The sequence below is a fragment of the Lepidochelys kempii genome, chromosome 10 (assembly GCF_965140285.1).
Source record: "Lepidochelys kempii isolate rLepKem1 chromosome 10, rLepKem1.hap1, whole genome shotgun sequence".
NCBI classification, from domain to species: domain Eukaryota; kingdom Metazoa; phylum Chordata; order Testudines; family Cheloniidae; genus Lepidochelys; species Lepidochelys kempii.
The window spans coordinates 55615814-55630512 of NC_136389.1; the positions used below are offsets into that span (position 1 = coordinate 55615814).

The following is a 14699-nucleotide window of genomic DNA, read 5'->3' on the forward strand; positions in this document are numbered from 1 at the left end:
ACACGTGTACACTTTTCCCCACATTCGTTCTGCCTATAACTTTTAAACATGGGAAATGTACAAGGAGCTAAATTCTACATATGTAAATCACGCTGCAAAACTTGATATAACTTCCAACAATACTAGCTGCAAGATAAATCACCTGTGCTTGATTTGTTCCATACTACATTGCCTTAGTGGCCCACACTTACCTTCTGTGCTGGATGAACATGATACAGGGTCACTAGTGGACCGGACTATGTTTGGAATGCCGTATTTTCTAATGTAGTGCTGCTGGGCAGTTCTCTCGGGGCAGCCATAGTGTGATGAAGTACTTGCAGGCACAGAACAGGGAGAGGGCTGAGAGTGTACAGCAGCAGGCTGGTTAAAGACCCCACAACAGATTTTCATTTGTTTCAAGGGTGGCGTGGCTTTGTTTTCTCTAACAGAGCTCTGGGATTCTCTTTCTGATGGGCTGAAATTCTCTGAAGAGCAGTCTGAGGCTCTGCCATGAACATTGTTCTCATATTCCTGGCCTTGAGATCTGTCCATAGAAGCTCTGCTGTGGGAACTCCCATCCTCATCAGGGGAACATTGGGAGTTAGTCCTGTGAAACCCAGAGCGAATGCTGTGATCCAAACTGGTGCAGCTTCTGTTTGTGGCCCCTTTGTGGGTTGTACTGTATGGAGAAAAGTGTGTGGAATGAAGAGACCCCTGAACTTCCAGAGAATAAAGATCCTCTGAAGAGTAGCTATGATCTGGGATGTCAGCAACCTCAGAGACCATAAGAGAGGTACTGTCAACAGACACTGCAAAACAAGGCATTTGGAGTATTAGCATATTGCAGTCGTGTATATCATCATTATTAGTATTCATTCATTGATCAAAGTTTTATACCTACCAGTATTATCAATGCTAGTTTTGTGTCTAACACCTTGTAACTAGGCATCACATGTGTCTCAAATACACTTCAAGGACCTTTTCGAAAAAGAGTCCACCCTTGTACCATCTCTCTAGCATACAAAATGTACAGCGTATCAGAGATTTCTTTCTCTCTCCGTGGTAGATAAAAGCTCAACATTCTCTGCAGATATACATCACTGTGGAAGCCTTTTGTATTAGAAGCTGAGATTTTTATCTCTTCTTCCAAGATGCTCACACATTTATATTATAAACGAAAACGTCTGTGTGTTACGTAAAGTTGTATTTTTCTCCTCTTTTTGTCAGAAATGGTTTTCAAAGAGAACAAAGAACCATACCTACATCCTGGCCTATATGTTCTTTTTTGCCTAACTTCAGAATACAACCAATTACTTTTCTATAGTGGACTAGAATTGATGAGGAGTTACCAGGTGTCATCCCCTAGTATATACAGAATATACATCACTTAAAATAAATTGTTCCATTCAGCTCAGCAATCTCAGATGCCAATGAAAGCTTATGCTCAAATAAATTTGTTAGTCTCTAAGGTGCCACAAGTACTCCTGTTCCTTTTCATGTAATAGCTGTTGATAGCAATGTTGGTAAGGTAAGGTCTAGCTGCACAATGACTGCTTTACTGTGGCACTCACAACAGTGACAACGTTATTTTGGGGTATTTTTGTGAGGGTGGGCGTTGGGGGAACCTAGCGTAGACACAGACATAGCATGTTAATGTATAATATACTTAAGCAAAATGTTTGCAGTGTTGTTGTGGCCATGTTGGTCCCAGGATATTAGAGAGACAAGGTGGCTAAGGTAATATCTTTTATTGGACCAACTTATCTTGGTGAGAGAGAAAAGCTTTCAACCTGACACAGAGTTCCTAAAGAAAAGCCTGTGTAGCTCAAAAGCTTGTCTTTCTCACCAACAGAAGCTGGTCCAATAAAAGATATTACCTCACTCACCTTGTCTCTTTCTCAGTATGTAAAGGAATACATTCTTGTGGTTGGAGGCAGAACCTCTTTAGAAATGAGAATATACATGAAAATGTTGGATTTATATTCACTGTATGTATTCTATCATGTTAGTAATACCAACATTTAATAAAAATGTAATGAAGAGTTACATTTTTAAAAGATGCATATATACTTTTACACCCCCCATTATGTGTCAAAGAAAGAGTATGCATTTTAAAAATGTCTACATAATAAATACATTTGCACAGAGTTACAAAATGTTTGACTGAATCACTGATTCTTAAGTCAACTACAGCATCACATATTATTTCAATACAAAGCAGAAAGGGGAGACATTCTGCTCACCATAGTGACCCAATAAATTCAGTTTTGATAAAACAAATTAAATATCTGCTAGGAGTATATAAGAAAACTCTTTGAAAACAGCACCTCCTTAATAATAAAAACTGGTCACCTTGAATCGTCAACATCACACTTCACTGCACAAAGATGTCAAATGTTTTTTTTTAAAGAATATTTAGTGCTCGTGAAAAGTGAGGGATTGACGACTTTGAAGACCGAAGACTTCTAGTTATCCACAAAACAGACACATCATGGGAAGTATCCGATTTCCAACACTGATTTGTCAGCATACTCTGACACTGTTTTGGAAGATATTAGAGGATAGTTCAGTCCTCAGACCTGTTAAAACTTTAACTTCTCTTCTGAGATTGTCAGCAAGGGCGCCAAGAGGTAATACCTACCGGATGTTCATGTTGGCTATAATGTGGACACCTATCTGCTGGGGATTGGACTGAGACCATCACCGCATTTCATACATACCACTGAACAGCCATCAGGTAGTAACACATTCTGGTCATTGAGCTGAATTTAAAACAGTGACCTAGAGGTGAATACCTCTCAATGTCAATCAGACTTGTTGCAGAAAGGCTGTCCTGACAAATGTGGTGAAAAGAATGAGCTGGCCCTGTGCTGCTGCTGATCAGCATCCCTATTCAAGAGATCTGCCTTCAGAAAAAAGAGCTCAGGTTCATTCCTGGTCTTCTGGAGAATTCACAGCTAACATACTGCAGAGCAGCAGTAAGGAAGAGTGATGTGAGTGTACCACTCCAAAGGCAGCCACAGTTGCTTATTAATATTATTTATAGAGTGCCACAGGAATGCATGGTGCTTTAAAGACAACTAAAAGCCTCAAGAAAGCTTCCAAAGTAAGCTTTCCACAGAGCTTTGGAGACACCTTTGGAGAAGAAAACTGGCTTTTTTCTATGCCTACTTAGCCATTCTAGCAACATCAGTTTGTGAAGAAGGAAAGTAGTGAATGACTGGGACAAAAGTTATTATGACCAAGACGGGACCAAATCCCTCCTCTTCAAGAGGAAACAGCCCACTATAACACCTGGTCTACACTTAAAAGTTAGGTTGACATAGCTACGTGCTCAAGGGTGTGAAAAACTCACACTCCTGAATGACATAGTTAAGCCAACTTAACCCACAGTGTAGACACAGCTAGACTGAGGGAAGAATTCCGTCAACCTAGCTACCGCTGCTCAGGGAGATGGATTACACACATGGATGGATAAACTCCTTCTCTCGCTCTAAGCCCTATGTCTAGGCTGCAGTCTATGGCACTACAGCAGAATAGCTGCAGCAATGTCGCTGTGCCACTGTAGCACCCATAGGATAGACATGGCCTTAGTGACAACTGCATGCTCCCAAAATAAACAGACAGTAAAATCACCTTGTGTACTTAAGCCAGCCGTTGTGTTTCTCTCACCCAAACTGGATTCAGTCACTTCCTGAGCTGTACCGGTGATCTGTACAGAAAGCGTATAATAAATAGTGTGTTAGCCTACAGATAGCATTACCCACAAATACAGGGCTGAAACATACTGTCATGGATCTAAAGGATATGACTGGTAATGTGAAAAAGCTATCCTACAAGTTGCTATTCAAATCAAAAGGTATTCATAGACATAGCAATTTACTATGTTTTTGGATCAGCAGCAGATGCAGAGTAAATGAATATGCCTAAAGCAATTGCTAGATTTTCCAGAATCTATAAAATAAATTATCTTGGGTTCAGAGGCATTTAGGGCTTCAGGCTAACATTACAAAGCATAATGACTGTGGTGCTTAAAATTAATGCTCCTATCTTCTTAGCATATGTGCAACATGCCTCAGATGGCACATGACCAGGATTCATCACTGAATTTGATCCGCTGGTTGGATCATTAGCTTCCCTGGCCAGTACTGACGGGGAGTGCAATGTGAACTGATCCATGCCCCACAATGCTCCTATTACCTACAGTCTTTCTGCAGTGGGGAAAAGTGCAGGGGGAACCAGCAGAGACTACAGCTAGTAGAAGCAGGTTCAGAAACAGCCAACGTGCACACAGAGAACTTTCTGTAGTTTTGACTGGACTTTCTCTGCCCTCTGCTGATTGGCTGCTTGCTCCAACCCTCTTCTACAACACCCTCACAGTCTCTTCACCTCAGCTTCCCGTCACACCCTCTTCACATATTCTCTTTTCCCCTGCCCTGTCATCCTCACCCTTCTTCCCTTCAGTATGCACTCCTTTCACTTTTCTTTCCATGTACCTTATCCCCGCCTAACTAATCATGGAACTATCATGCTATCTGCTGTCCTCACATTGTTCATGCTGCTTTTCCCCAACCTCTATCTGTCTTTTTAGACTGTGAGCTCTTTGAAGCAGTCACTGCCTGATACTCCGAGTTTGTACAGAACCTAGCACAATGGGGCCCCATTCTTGGTTGGTCCCTAGTTTCTACCATAATAAACATTAATAATATTCTTTACTTTCGGTCCTTGAAAAACTAGAGCAGAACAGCTTTTGGGTTTACTTTGCAGAAGTACCTACATTTAAGTATTGAATGTAGTAATCTCTAAAATGCTACAGGGTTCTTCTAGATGGATGGTGCTATATAAGAGTAGGGCATTATTATTATTTATAGAAGTGGACTTATTACAGTTGCCAACAATTTGCAAGGGTGGATTATTATTAGCAAATGGTTCCTTCTGCCAAAAGGAAATTCAAGGATGATTTACCCCCCACCCCCAATTATTCACTGATGCAGCACAGTTTGTGGTTTTGAAAAGTTCTTCAAAGCCTTTTCCCCATCATTTTAAAAAATCTTAATGTATTTTTCTCATTGAAATGCAGTTACAAATTTCACTTTAAATATAGATGATAAAAGTCAGCTGATGGGTTTCTGTAAATCACAAAGTCTCATAAGGAATGATAAAATAGTTTTTTCTGAAAAAAACAGAGATGGGTGTATGAGCGAGGAGAGTTTGCAAAACAAAATACAGATAAATGCCTGATTTATTACTCATTAAGGGAAAACAGTTAGCATTAAAAAGCTATCAACTTGATTAAAATTAGATACAACATTCATAACTCCGTATTCATGTGAATTCCTGTTGGAGATTTCTCCGCAAAATCACTAAGAGGGAGCAGTGCTCAAAGAGAGCATGCTAAAGGGGAAGAATTTTTAAAATCTTTAAGAACTTGATTCAAACACTACTGAAGCAAATGGGCTTTAGACCAGGCCCCTAACCTTGTTTTTAACCCCTCCATCAGATTTTTAGCAGTTCTTTGGGAACCTGTTATTGGAAAAGAATAAATGGTAATTATAAATAAAACATGAGTACCAAACTATATCCTAAGACAAGGTCAGTATAGCATGAGATGTTATGTCATCTTTAGCAGAACACATCACATCTGCTCCTGTACGGCCACATTTAACTTTGCAATGTTAGCTGCACACCTGTGCCACTGTAGCTCTTCAGTGTAGACACCATCTCTGCTGACAGGAGGGTTCATCAGCGTAGTTAATCCACCTTGCCAAGAGGTGGTATCTAGCTCAACGGAAGAATTCTTCCAGTAATCTAGCACTGTCTACATCAGAGGTTAGGTTTGCTTATCTACACCACTCAGGGGTGAAGACTTTTCACACCCCTGAGTGATGTAGTTAAGCCAACTTAATTTTCCAGTGTAGATCAGGCTAACTAACTTCTTGCCTGCTGAATCAGACGTAAGATATTTCCTACCAATGCTCACCTCCAGTAATGCCAGGCGAATCTTGTACATTGTGGCATTTAGTCTGTATGGAACATACTGAGAACACTTGAATTTTTCAGTAATGGCAAGAAGGTGAAATGTTAGCTCAGTTGCTAACACCGAGACACTACTGCCTCCTCCAGGGAGTGGATTATGCAGGGAGAATTTGGAGGTAACACTCTTTCTCCAGGGTAAGGGTGAAGATTACATCATTCTTTCTCAACCCTTTAGAGTTTATTCTGGTGTACAAGATCAACTTCAAAGTGAGTCACTTGCTTTCTCAGCCTTAGAAGCACCACATGGACCAAGAGCTCCTTTAGCACATTCCTGAGAAATGGGGCTGAGTGAATAAGATTGTATGCTTGGAAACGTAGGGCTCTTCCACTGAAAATTGGTAAGAAAAGTTTCCTGTTATAAATGAAAAGACAAGACCTCTCAGCTTAACCTCTGGGCTTCTGGCTGTAATGTGCAGACTCTTTACATTGGCATATAGCTTTCTTTAAATGTAATATTTGGCCTTCCTAGTGGCGGTACTTTGCTGGCAGACTGGAAATCATATTGAGGAATAGATAGGGCATTTTTCCACTTTACAACATCCCTTCTCTTAATACCACCAGAGTACCATGAGCATCTTCTTTGTATAGAGAAAGGATGGCAATATCTTTAATCTCTACATAAAAATATCGACTGCCTGAGGCTTCAGCTGCTCAGTGGCATCCAAAGAAGTGGAAGATGCATGGAAAGTTTTTAATCACTTGAGGAAGCCTAGCTATAGAGAGAGAGAGTTAAAAATCACTTACAGTTCTCAGATTTTCTCTCTCTCATTGAGCATTTTTTTCAACATTCAGACTCCATTTTACTTGGAAATACTATATGAGAATTTAAGCCCTAAGCTAAACCATGCTTTCTGCAACCCTGCACAGCCTACTAATTAGTAAAGCTTATAAGACATTCACTGGAATAATTCATCCAGAGACTGGGTCTTTCTATTCTTGTCTTTCGCCAAACCCTAGCAGATATCACCCCTGGAAAAGCATCGTGAAAAGCAACAAGTTGCAGAATGGATGACAGCTGCAAATTGTATTTAGAAGCAACCACTGCTACTAGCACTGACGTTTTCTGTACCTATCCAGGAAATAGCCGCGTCTAATTTGATAACATGCTGAAGACCTTAAGCTCCATAAAAACAAACAAAAAACAATATGCCTGAAGCTCAGTAAGAGGCTTAAGAACTATTATTGCTTAATGGCTCCCAGCAGCACTTCTGTAGCTAAAGCTCTGCCATTATTTCCATTGGAAAGTCTGCCTTTGAGGAGTTTATAAATCCAGTCAATTCAATTCAGACCATGCTGCAACCTGATGCATATTATATGAGAGTGTGTAGCATGTATGTAAGAATTTGAGGCTCCATTCTATATTCCTTGCAGATCTAAATTTGTCACTGATTTTAAGGCTGTGTTCTTCAGTTTTTAAATTCCTTGGGACTTCTGGTCCACAGTGAATGTAGGTTTGGGCCTTTGATGTTAATGAAAGTGTCAAGAACACAAGTTGTTCTGCAAACTCTACCACTGCCAATGCACTTCACTCCTCACCTTCCACGCCTCTTGCCAATCTACTCTTAGAGCTTTCCTGCCAGACATACAGTGGGGTGATGTGGATTAACACCCAATAAGAGCTTTATAATCATTATCACATAATAATTAAAAATCCACCACCCATTTTCACTTGAGATCGGAACCAACACTGGTACCCAGAAGCCCAGAGATAAATGGGTGGTGCATTGACACTGACTCAACTGTCAGAGATTTATGGACAATGCATCTGCTTAGGGGGTTCTTTTGGGGAGGCCTGACATAATGGGGTAGAGGATGATTTTGCTGCTCTATGTTACTAGCTTGTTAAGTTAATTATTTTTGTTGTCTGTGAGTGCCACGTGCTGCTGGGGTGGCTGTTTCTGTGTAAATTGTGATCCTGACTAATAGTCAGAGCATGCAGAACGGTGGACAGACATATTTTTGTATTTAAATATAAATAAATAAATAGCCATTTATATAACCTTCTCGCATACAAATTCTCATTTGAAATTTTTTTTAAACCAGATATGATTTTAATTGCTTTTGCCTTTTTTTTAAAGGTAGAGATAAGACAAATATAAAAACATTGCAAAAAACCCTAAGGCTTTCAGATTCCTTTACAATTAATGCTGTAAAGAAAACAGGGCAGAATTTCAGTAAATAACATTTGAGAAACGAGCTAACTGGGATTCTCAAATTTTGCTGTTCAGAAGCAATTTTCATTGACTCATTTCTATGACTGAAGAATAAATCAAAGAGACAAGGGGGTAAGTAATACCTTTGATTGGACCAACTTCTGTTGGCTAGAGAGACAAGTTTCGAGTTTACACAGATCAGAGGCAAACAATATTTGGCCTGTTGCTACCTTCTACCAGGTATAAGTAGACTAAGCGAGAAAAACAAAGACTTAGCAGAAGCTGCTTTGTGAGTTAAGAAGGTTGGAATGTCTGATGTGTCTCATTTAAGCCTATCTGCACATCCCTTGAGCATCCACCATTGCTGCTTTCTTTGGACACTTTTTAAATTGTCAGCAATTTTCCCTCTGTGGAGGTGAGTCATGTATTTATATTTTAATCTAATGTTTCTTAATATGTTGCTTTCCCTGGGGCAGAGCAACCACAAGTTATTTCTTGTATAGTCTGAGTGAATGTGCAGCACTCTAGTAACACATAGTATAGATAGATGCAATGTTAACCAGCTATATGCACATAACTCTGCAAATGTTCACCTCAACCCTGACAAGCAGCAGTTGGATGTTAAATTCCTCAGACTTCCTTGAGTTTCTACTGAAATTTGAAGAAAATCAAAGATCCCAGAAGCAAGTAAAAACAGAAATTGAGACTGTTATATAGGGTGGCAGTTAATCAGCGTGATCACCAAGCACCCCTCACATATCACTGCTTAATTTGGCATTAACTGTGTCCCCCATGTGCACCATAATTCTGTAACTGATTGTCTAAATGGATTTTGAGTCGTATGGTATGGAATAAAGGCAGAAAATACAACTGAAAAATATAAATGAGATATACTGGACCTTTTGTTGAAGCTCATAATGGAGTTAAGGGGCTTACAGAACATTGTTATTGATACAATATATCAGCCATTACTGCAAGTAACAGCATCAAAAAGTATGAGCAACAGCAAAATTACAAACAAATGTAGATTCTGCTCATTGCTTTATTACAGAAACATGTCCCTATTTCTTATAGTTCACTATATAGCTGTGTGTAGTTCCTCATCACTTAATGTAATCACTAGATGCAGGTCAGTTCCTAGTATTTTGGGGCCAGCTTGGTTTCTGTTCCTGGAAGGCTATATGTTAGAACTGGCAGAGAGTAAATTTTGACACTGGGTGTAAGCCTTTCTGTCAAGACTTGGGCAAGTCATTATAAGAAAATCTATGCCAGCTCATTTCCAGAAGATAATTTGAGATCCAATTCCAACTGCAAAGCACTTTTTTTAAATTGATCTAAGTTAATATATAGTTTTTGCAGGAATTTCTCCTAACTCAAATATGGTACTTAATGGAATTTTATATAGAAATTTGTATTAATCTAAGCTCAGACCACAGGACATGTTAAAATTATATGTCACATGAGCTGTATTTCTAAGACACACACAGATGGAATCATCACATTTTGTACCAAACAAAATTACCTTCTTGGTTAGCAAATCTAATCTCCTACCTATGCACAGTACATTAAAGAAAAGTAAGGCAATCTCCCTGTTGTAGGCAGTAGACTACTTTGAATAAATGAAAACTGCTTCCTACTTGAGGATTCTTCTTACCAAAAGGGCCCAAGCAGCCCAGTCTCACTTCAGAATGTCATTCTCCATCGACACCTAAAAAAAAGGTTCCTTGCTTCAATGGCTCAAATCTCTCCTAGGATTTCTTCAGTGATGTTCCAATGTTCTGTGGTTATTTTTGTGATATTTTAAAATGAATGACCTCAACTGAAATGCCATGTCTTATATAAACATTTATCCAAGCATGCACCCAGAATTTAGGAGGAAGCAGACTTATAGGTGAAGGTCACAAGCTATGACTGGGAAAGGAAAACACCCATTTAATTTAAAGACACTGGACCAGAAATTATCAGTTTAAAGAATGCAAAAGTGCTCACAATTCAAACACGTTTATCACTGTGTCCTTCAGGTACTTTTACCTCCTAAATTCTTTAGTAAGTAAGAGAATGGCCAAAGAAAATTCATCCCTATTTCCTTTGATCTTTCCTTACCTGACTAGCAGGGGTCTGTCCAATCACTGCTTCATAAGGAGGGGGTAGCTCCATTGGATATAGCATTCCTGGGCTGTTAATGGTGACTTCATATAAAGCACTGAAGGAGGAACGAGGAAAGTCCAAATGGAGACCTCTGTTAAAGAAAATAAATGTTGACTTATCATTTCACTGAACTGGATTTACCTGGAAAACTGTCATCTTCCACACTGATGTAGTTAGCAGATGCATGTTTCTGAATTTGTGACTGAACCCATCACAAAGCAGTCCATTGAAGAGATTCATCAGACAAGTGAAATGAAGCCTAAATTCAAAGGATAGTTTAAAAATTGTATTTCATTTTTGGATACTGGCCATTTTTACCAATGTATTCTATAGGCATTAATGTCTTGCACATACAGTACTCTATAGCAATGTACATTAACTTAAAGGCAATTTCCTCAAAGATTAACTTTCACTTTTAACTTCTGTGTATAATGCTAACAATTATGGTAAAATTAATAGTAAATCTGAATCCTTGTTTTATGTTCAAATATTGTTATCCCTGTCTTGTCTGAATTCATCCACTTCTCCATCGTGGTCTTTTTTTATACACTAGCACTATTATAAACAAATCAATGTTTTAAACAGGGCTGTCAAGCGATTAAAAAATTTATCACAATATCGCAAGATATTTACATGCCAGATGCGCTAAAGATTCATATGTCCCTTCATGCTTCCACCACCATTCCAAAGACAGGCGTCCATGCTGATGACGGTTTCTGGTTAATAATGATCCAAAGCAAAGTGGACCGATTCATGTTCATTTTCATCATCTGAGTCAGATGCCACGAGCAGAAGGTTGATTTTTCTTTTTTGGTTTGGGTTCTGTAGTTTCCACATAGGAGTGTTGCTCTTTTAAGACTGCTGAAAGCATGCTAAACACCTCATCCCTCACAGATTCTTAAACCTTAGGTCGAGTGCTGTAGCTATTTTTAGAAATCTCACATTGGTACCTTCTTTGTGTTTTGTTAAATCTGCTGTGAAAGTGTTCTTACAACAAACATGTGCTGGGTCATCATCCGAGATTGCTATAACATGAAATGCAGGTAAAACAGAACAGGAGACATACAATTCTCCTGCAAGCAGATAAGTCACAGATTTAATTAACGCATTATTTTTTTCACAAACATCATTAGCAGGAAAGCATGTCATCTGGAATGGTGGCCAAAGCATAAAGGGGCATATGAACAATTAGCATCTCTGGCACATAAATACCTTGCAACGCTGACTACAAAAGTGCCATGTGAATGCCTGTTCTCACTTTCAGGTGACATTTTAAATAAGAAGCAGGCAACAGCATCTTCTATAAATGTAAATAAACTTGTTTGTCTTAGCAATTGGCTGAACAAGAAGTAGGACTGAGTGCACTTGTAGGGTCTAAAGTTTTACACTGTTTTGCTTTGAGTGCAGTTATGTAACAAAAAAATCTACGTTTGTAAGTTACACTTTCACAATAAAGAGATTGCACTACAGTACTTGTGTGAGGTGAACTGAAAAATACTATTTCTTTTAAAAGTGGCAAAGAGTCCTGTGGCACCTCATAGACTAACAGAAATATTGGAGCATAAGCTTTTGTGGGTGAATACCCACTTCGTCGGACGCATGTAGTGGAAATTTCCAGAGGCAGGTATAAATATGCAAGCAAGAATCAGGCTAGGGATAACGAGGTTAGTTCAATCAGGGAGGATGAGGCCCTCTCCTAGCAGCTGAGGTGTGAACACCAAGGGAGGAGAAACTGCTTTTGTAGCTGGCGAGCCATTCACAGTCTTTGTTTAATTCTCAGCTGATGGTGTCAAATTTGCAAATGAAATGAAGCTCAGCAGTTTCTCTTTGAAGTCTGGTCCTGAAATTTTTTTGCTGCAGGATGGCTACCTTTAAATCTGCTTTTTTGTGTCCAGGGAGGTTGAAGTGTTCCCTACAGGTTTTTGTATATTGCCATTCCTAATATCTGATTTGTGTCCATTTATCCTTTTACGTAGGGACTGTCCAGTTTGGCCGATGGACATAGGAGAGGGGCATTGCCGGCACATGATGGCGTATTACATTGGTGGACGTGCAAGTGAATGAACTGGTGATGGTGTGGCTGATCTGGTTAGGTCTTGTGATGGTGTTGCTGGTGTAGATATGTGGGCAGAGTTGGCATCGAGGTTTGTTGCATGGATTGGTTCCTGAGTTAGAGTTACTATGGTGGGATGTGTAGTTGCTGGTGAGAATATGCTTCTGATTGGCGGATTGTCTGTGGGCGAGGACTGGCCTGCCTCCCAAGTCCTGTGAAAGTGAGGGATCGTTGTCTAGGATGGGTTGTAGATCAGTGATGATGCGTTGGAGAGGTTTTAGCTGAAGACTGTATGTGATGGCCAGTAGAGTTCTGTTGGTTTCCTTCTGAGGCTTGTCTTGCAGCAGGAGGCTTCTGGATACACATCTGGCTGTGCTGCTCTGTTTCCTTATTTCCTCGTGTGGGTATCGTAGTTTTGAGAATGCTTGGTGAAGATCTTGTAGGTGTTGGTCTCTGTCTGAGGGGTTGGAACAAATGTGGTTGTACCTCAGCGCTTGGCTGTAGACAATGGATCGTGTGGTGTGTACAGGATGGAAGCTGGTGACATGAAAGTAGGCATAGTGGTCGGTGGGTTTTCGGTATAGAGTGGTGTTAACATGACCATCACTTGTCTAGGAAGTGGACCTCCCATGTAGATTGGTCCAGGCTGAGGTTGACGCTGGGGTGGAAGCTACTGAAATTGTGGTGGAATTCTTCCAGGGTTTCCTTCCCATGGGTCCCAGATGATGAAGATGTTATCAATGTAGCGTAGGTAGAGAAGGGGCGTGAGTGGACGAGAGCTGAGGAAGCGTTGTTCCAGGTCAGCCATAAAAATGTTGGCATATTGTGGGGCCATGCAGGTGCCCACAGTGGTGCCACTGGTCTGGAGGTATATATTGTCACCAAATTTGAAATAACTGTGCGTGAGGACAAAGTCACAGAGTTCAGCAACCAGTTGTGCTGTGGCATCATCAGGGATACTGTTCCTGACAGCTTGTATTCCATTTGTGTGTGGGATGTTTGTGTAGAGAGCCTCTACATCCATGGTGGCTAGGATGGTGTTTTCTGGAAGATCATGAATGCATTGCAGTTTTCTCAGGAAATGAGTGGTGTCACAGAGATAGCTGGGAGTGCTGGTGGTGTAGGGTCTGAGTAGAGAGTCCACATATCGGACAGTCCTTCAGTGACAGTGCCAATGCCCGAGATGATGGGGCGTCCAGGATTTCTGGGTTTGTGGATCTTGGGTAGTAGATAGAATAGCTCTAAGGGTATGTTGATTTGTTCCTGTGTTAGTACAGGGAGTGTCCTGAGTAGATGATGCAGTTTCTTAGTGTATTCCTCAGTGGTATCTGAGGAAAGTGGCCTGTAGAATTTGGTATTGGAGAGTTGTCTGGCAGCCTCCTTTTGGTAGTCAGACCTGTTCATGATGACAACAGCACCTCCTTTATCAGCCTCTTTGATTATAATGTCAGGGTTGTTTCTGAGGCTGGGGATGGCATTGCATTCTGCACGACTTAGGTTATGAAGCAAGCAATGTTGTTCTTCCACAATTTCTGCCTGTGCACATCAGCGGAAGCCTCCTATGTATAGGTCCAGACTGTCATTTTGACCCTCAAGAGGAGTCCATGTGGAGTTCTTCTTCTTGTGCTGTTGGTGAGAGGGTATCTGTGTATCAGTGTGCTGTTCAGTGTTATCTTAAAAGTATTCTTGGGGTCGGAGACGGCAAAAGTAGGCTTCCAGATCACCGCAGAACTGTATCATGTTTGTGGGAGTGGCGGGGCAGAAAGAGAGTCCCTGAGATAGGACAGACTCTTCTGCCAGGCTGAGTATGTAGCTGGACAGATTGACGATATTGCTGGGTGAATATTTAATAAATTTCAATTGGTATTCTGTTGTTTAACAGTGCAATTAATTTTTTTAATTGCAACTAATTTTTTTGAGTTAATCACATGAGTTAACTGCGATTAATTGACAGCACTAGTTTTAAAATGTTGTTCTAAGAGACTTTGTGAAACATGCATGAAACTACAGTTCATATTTTTGGAAAAGACATCCACTATAAAGGATTGACACTATGGGGCTGTCTGTATTGTTTAATTCATTTTTCCCTGAAGTAGTGTCAATTTGTGGCCCAAAGCTATGAAGGAATGATATTAATGTTCAGGGACAAAGAATTACCTCTGTGCTTCCATTACAGGTGCGCAGGTATATTCAGGTGGGTAGTAGGGTGGTGGTGGTATTGGAGGTATGAATTCATCGAAGTCCAGGGTCTGATGCAGAATAGTTCCATGGGGAGTCATACAGTCCGGGTTGGTGGAATGTGACCTCTGTGGCAGAAACTGAAAATAAAT

The 14699-nt window shown here is 40.3% G+C and overlaps 1 protein-coding gene across 5 annotated transcripts in view; it reads right to left on the bottom strand.

Moving 5' to 3' along the window:
- Nucleotides 1-14699, bottom strand: part of ENTREP2 (endosomal transmembrane epsin interactor 2) — a 388263-nt gene that overhangs the window by 12159 nt on the left and 361405 nt on the right. For 4 of the 5 annotated variants that reach the window (XM_073303686.1, XM_073303684.1, XM_073303683.1 and 1 more), the window contains 4 exons: nt 14527-14687; nt 10272-10407; nt 3616-3691; nt 192-788 (listed from right to left, as the gene is read on the bottom strand). In XM_073303686.1, coding sequence (XP_073159787.1) covers nt 192-788; nt 3616-3691; nt 10272-10407; nt 14527-14687 — 970 coding nt within the window. The remainder of the gene's footprint in view (nt 1-191; nt 789-3615; nt 3692-10271; nt 10408-14526; nt 14688-14699) is intronic. The other variant, XM_073303687.1, reaches the window with a different exon arrangement.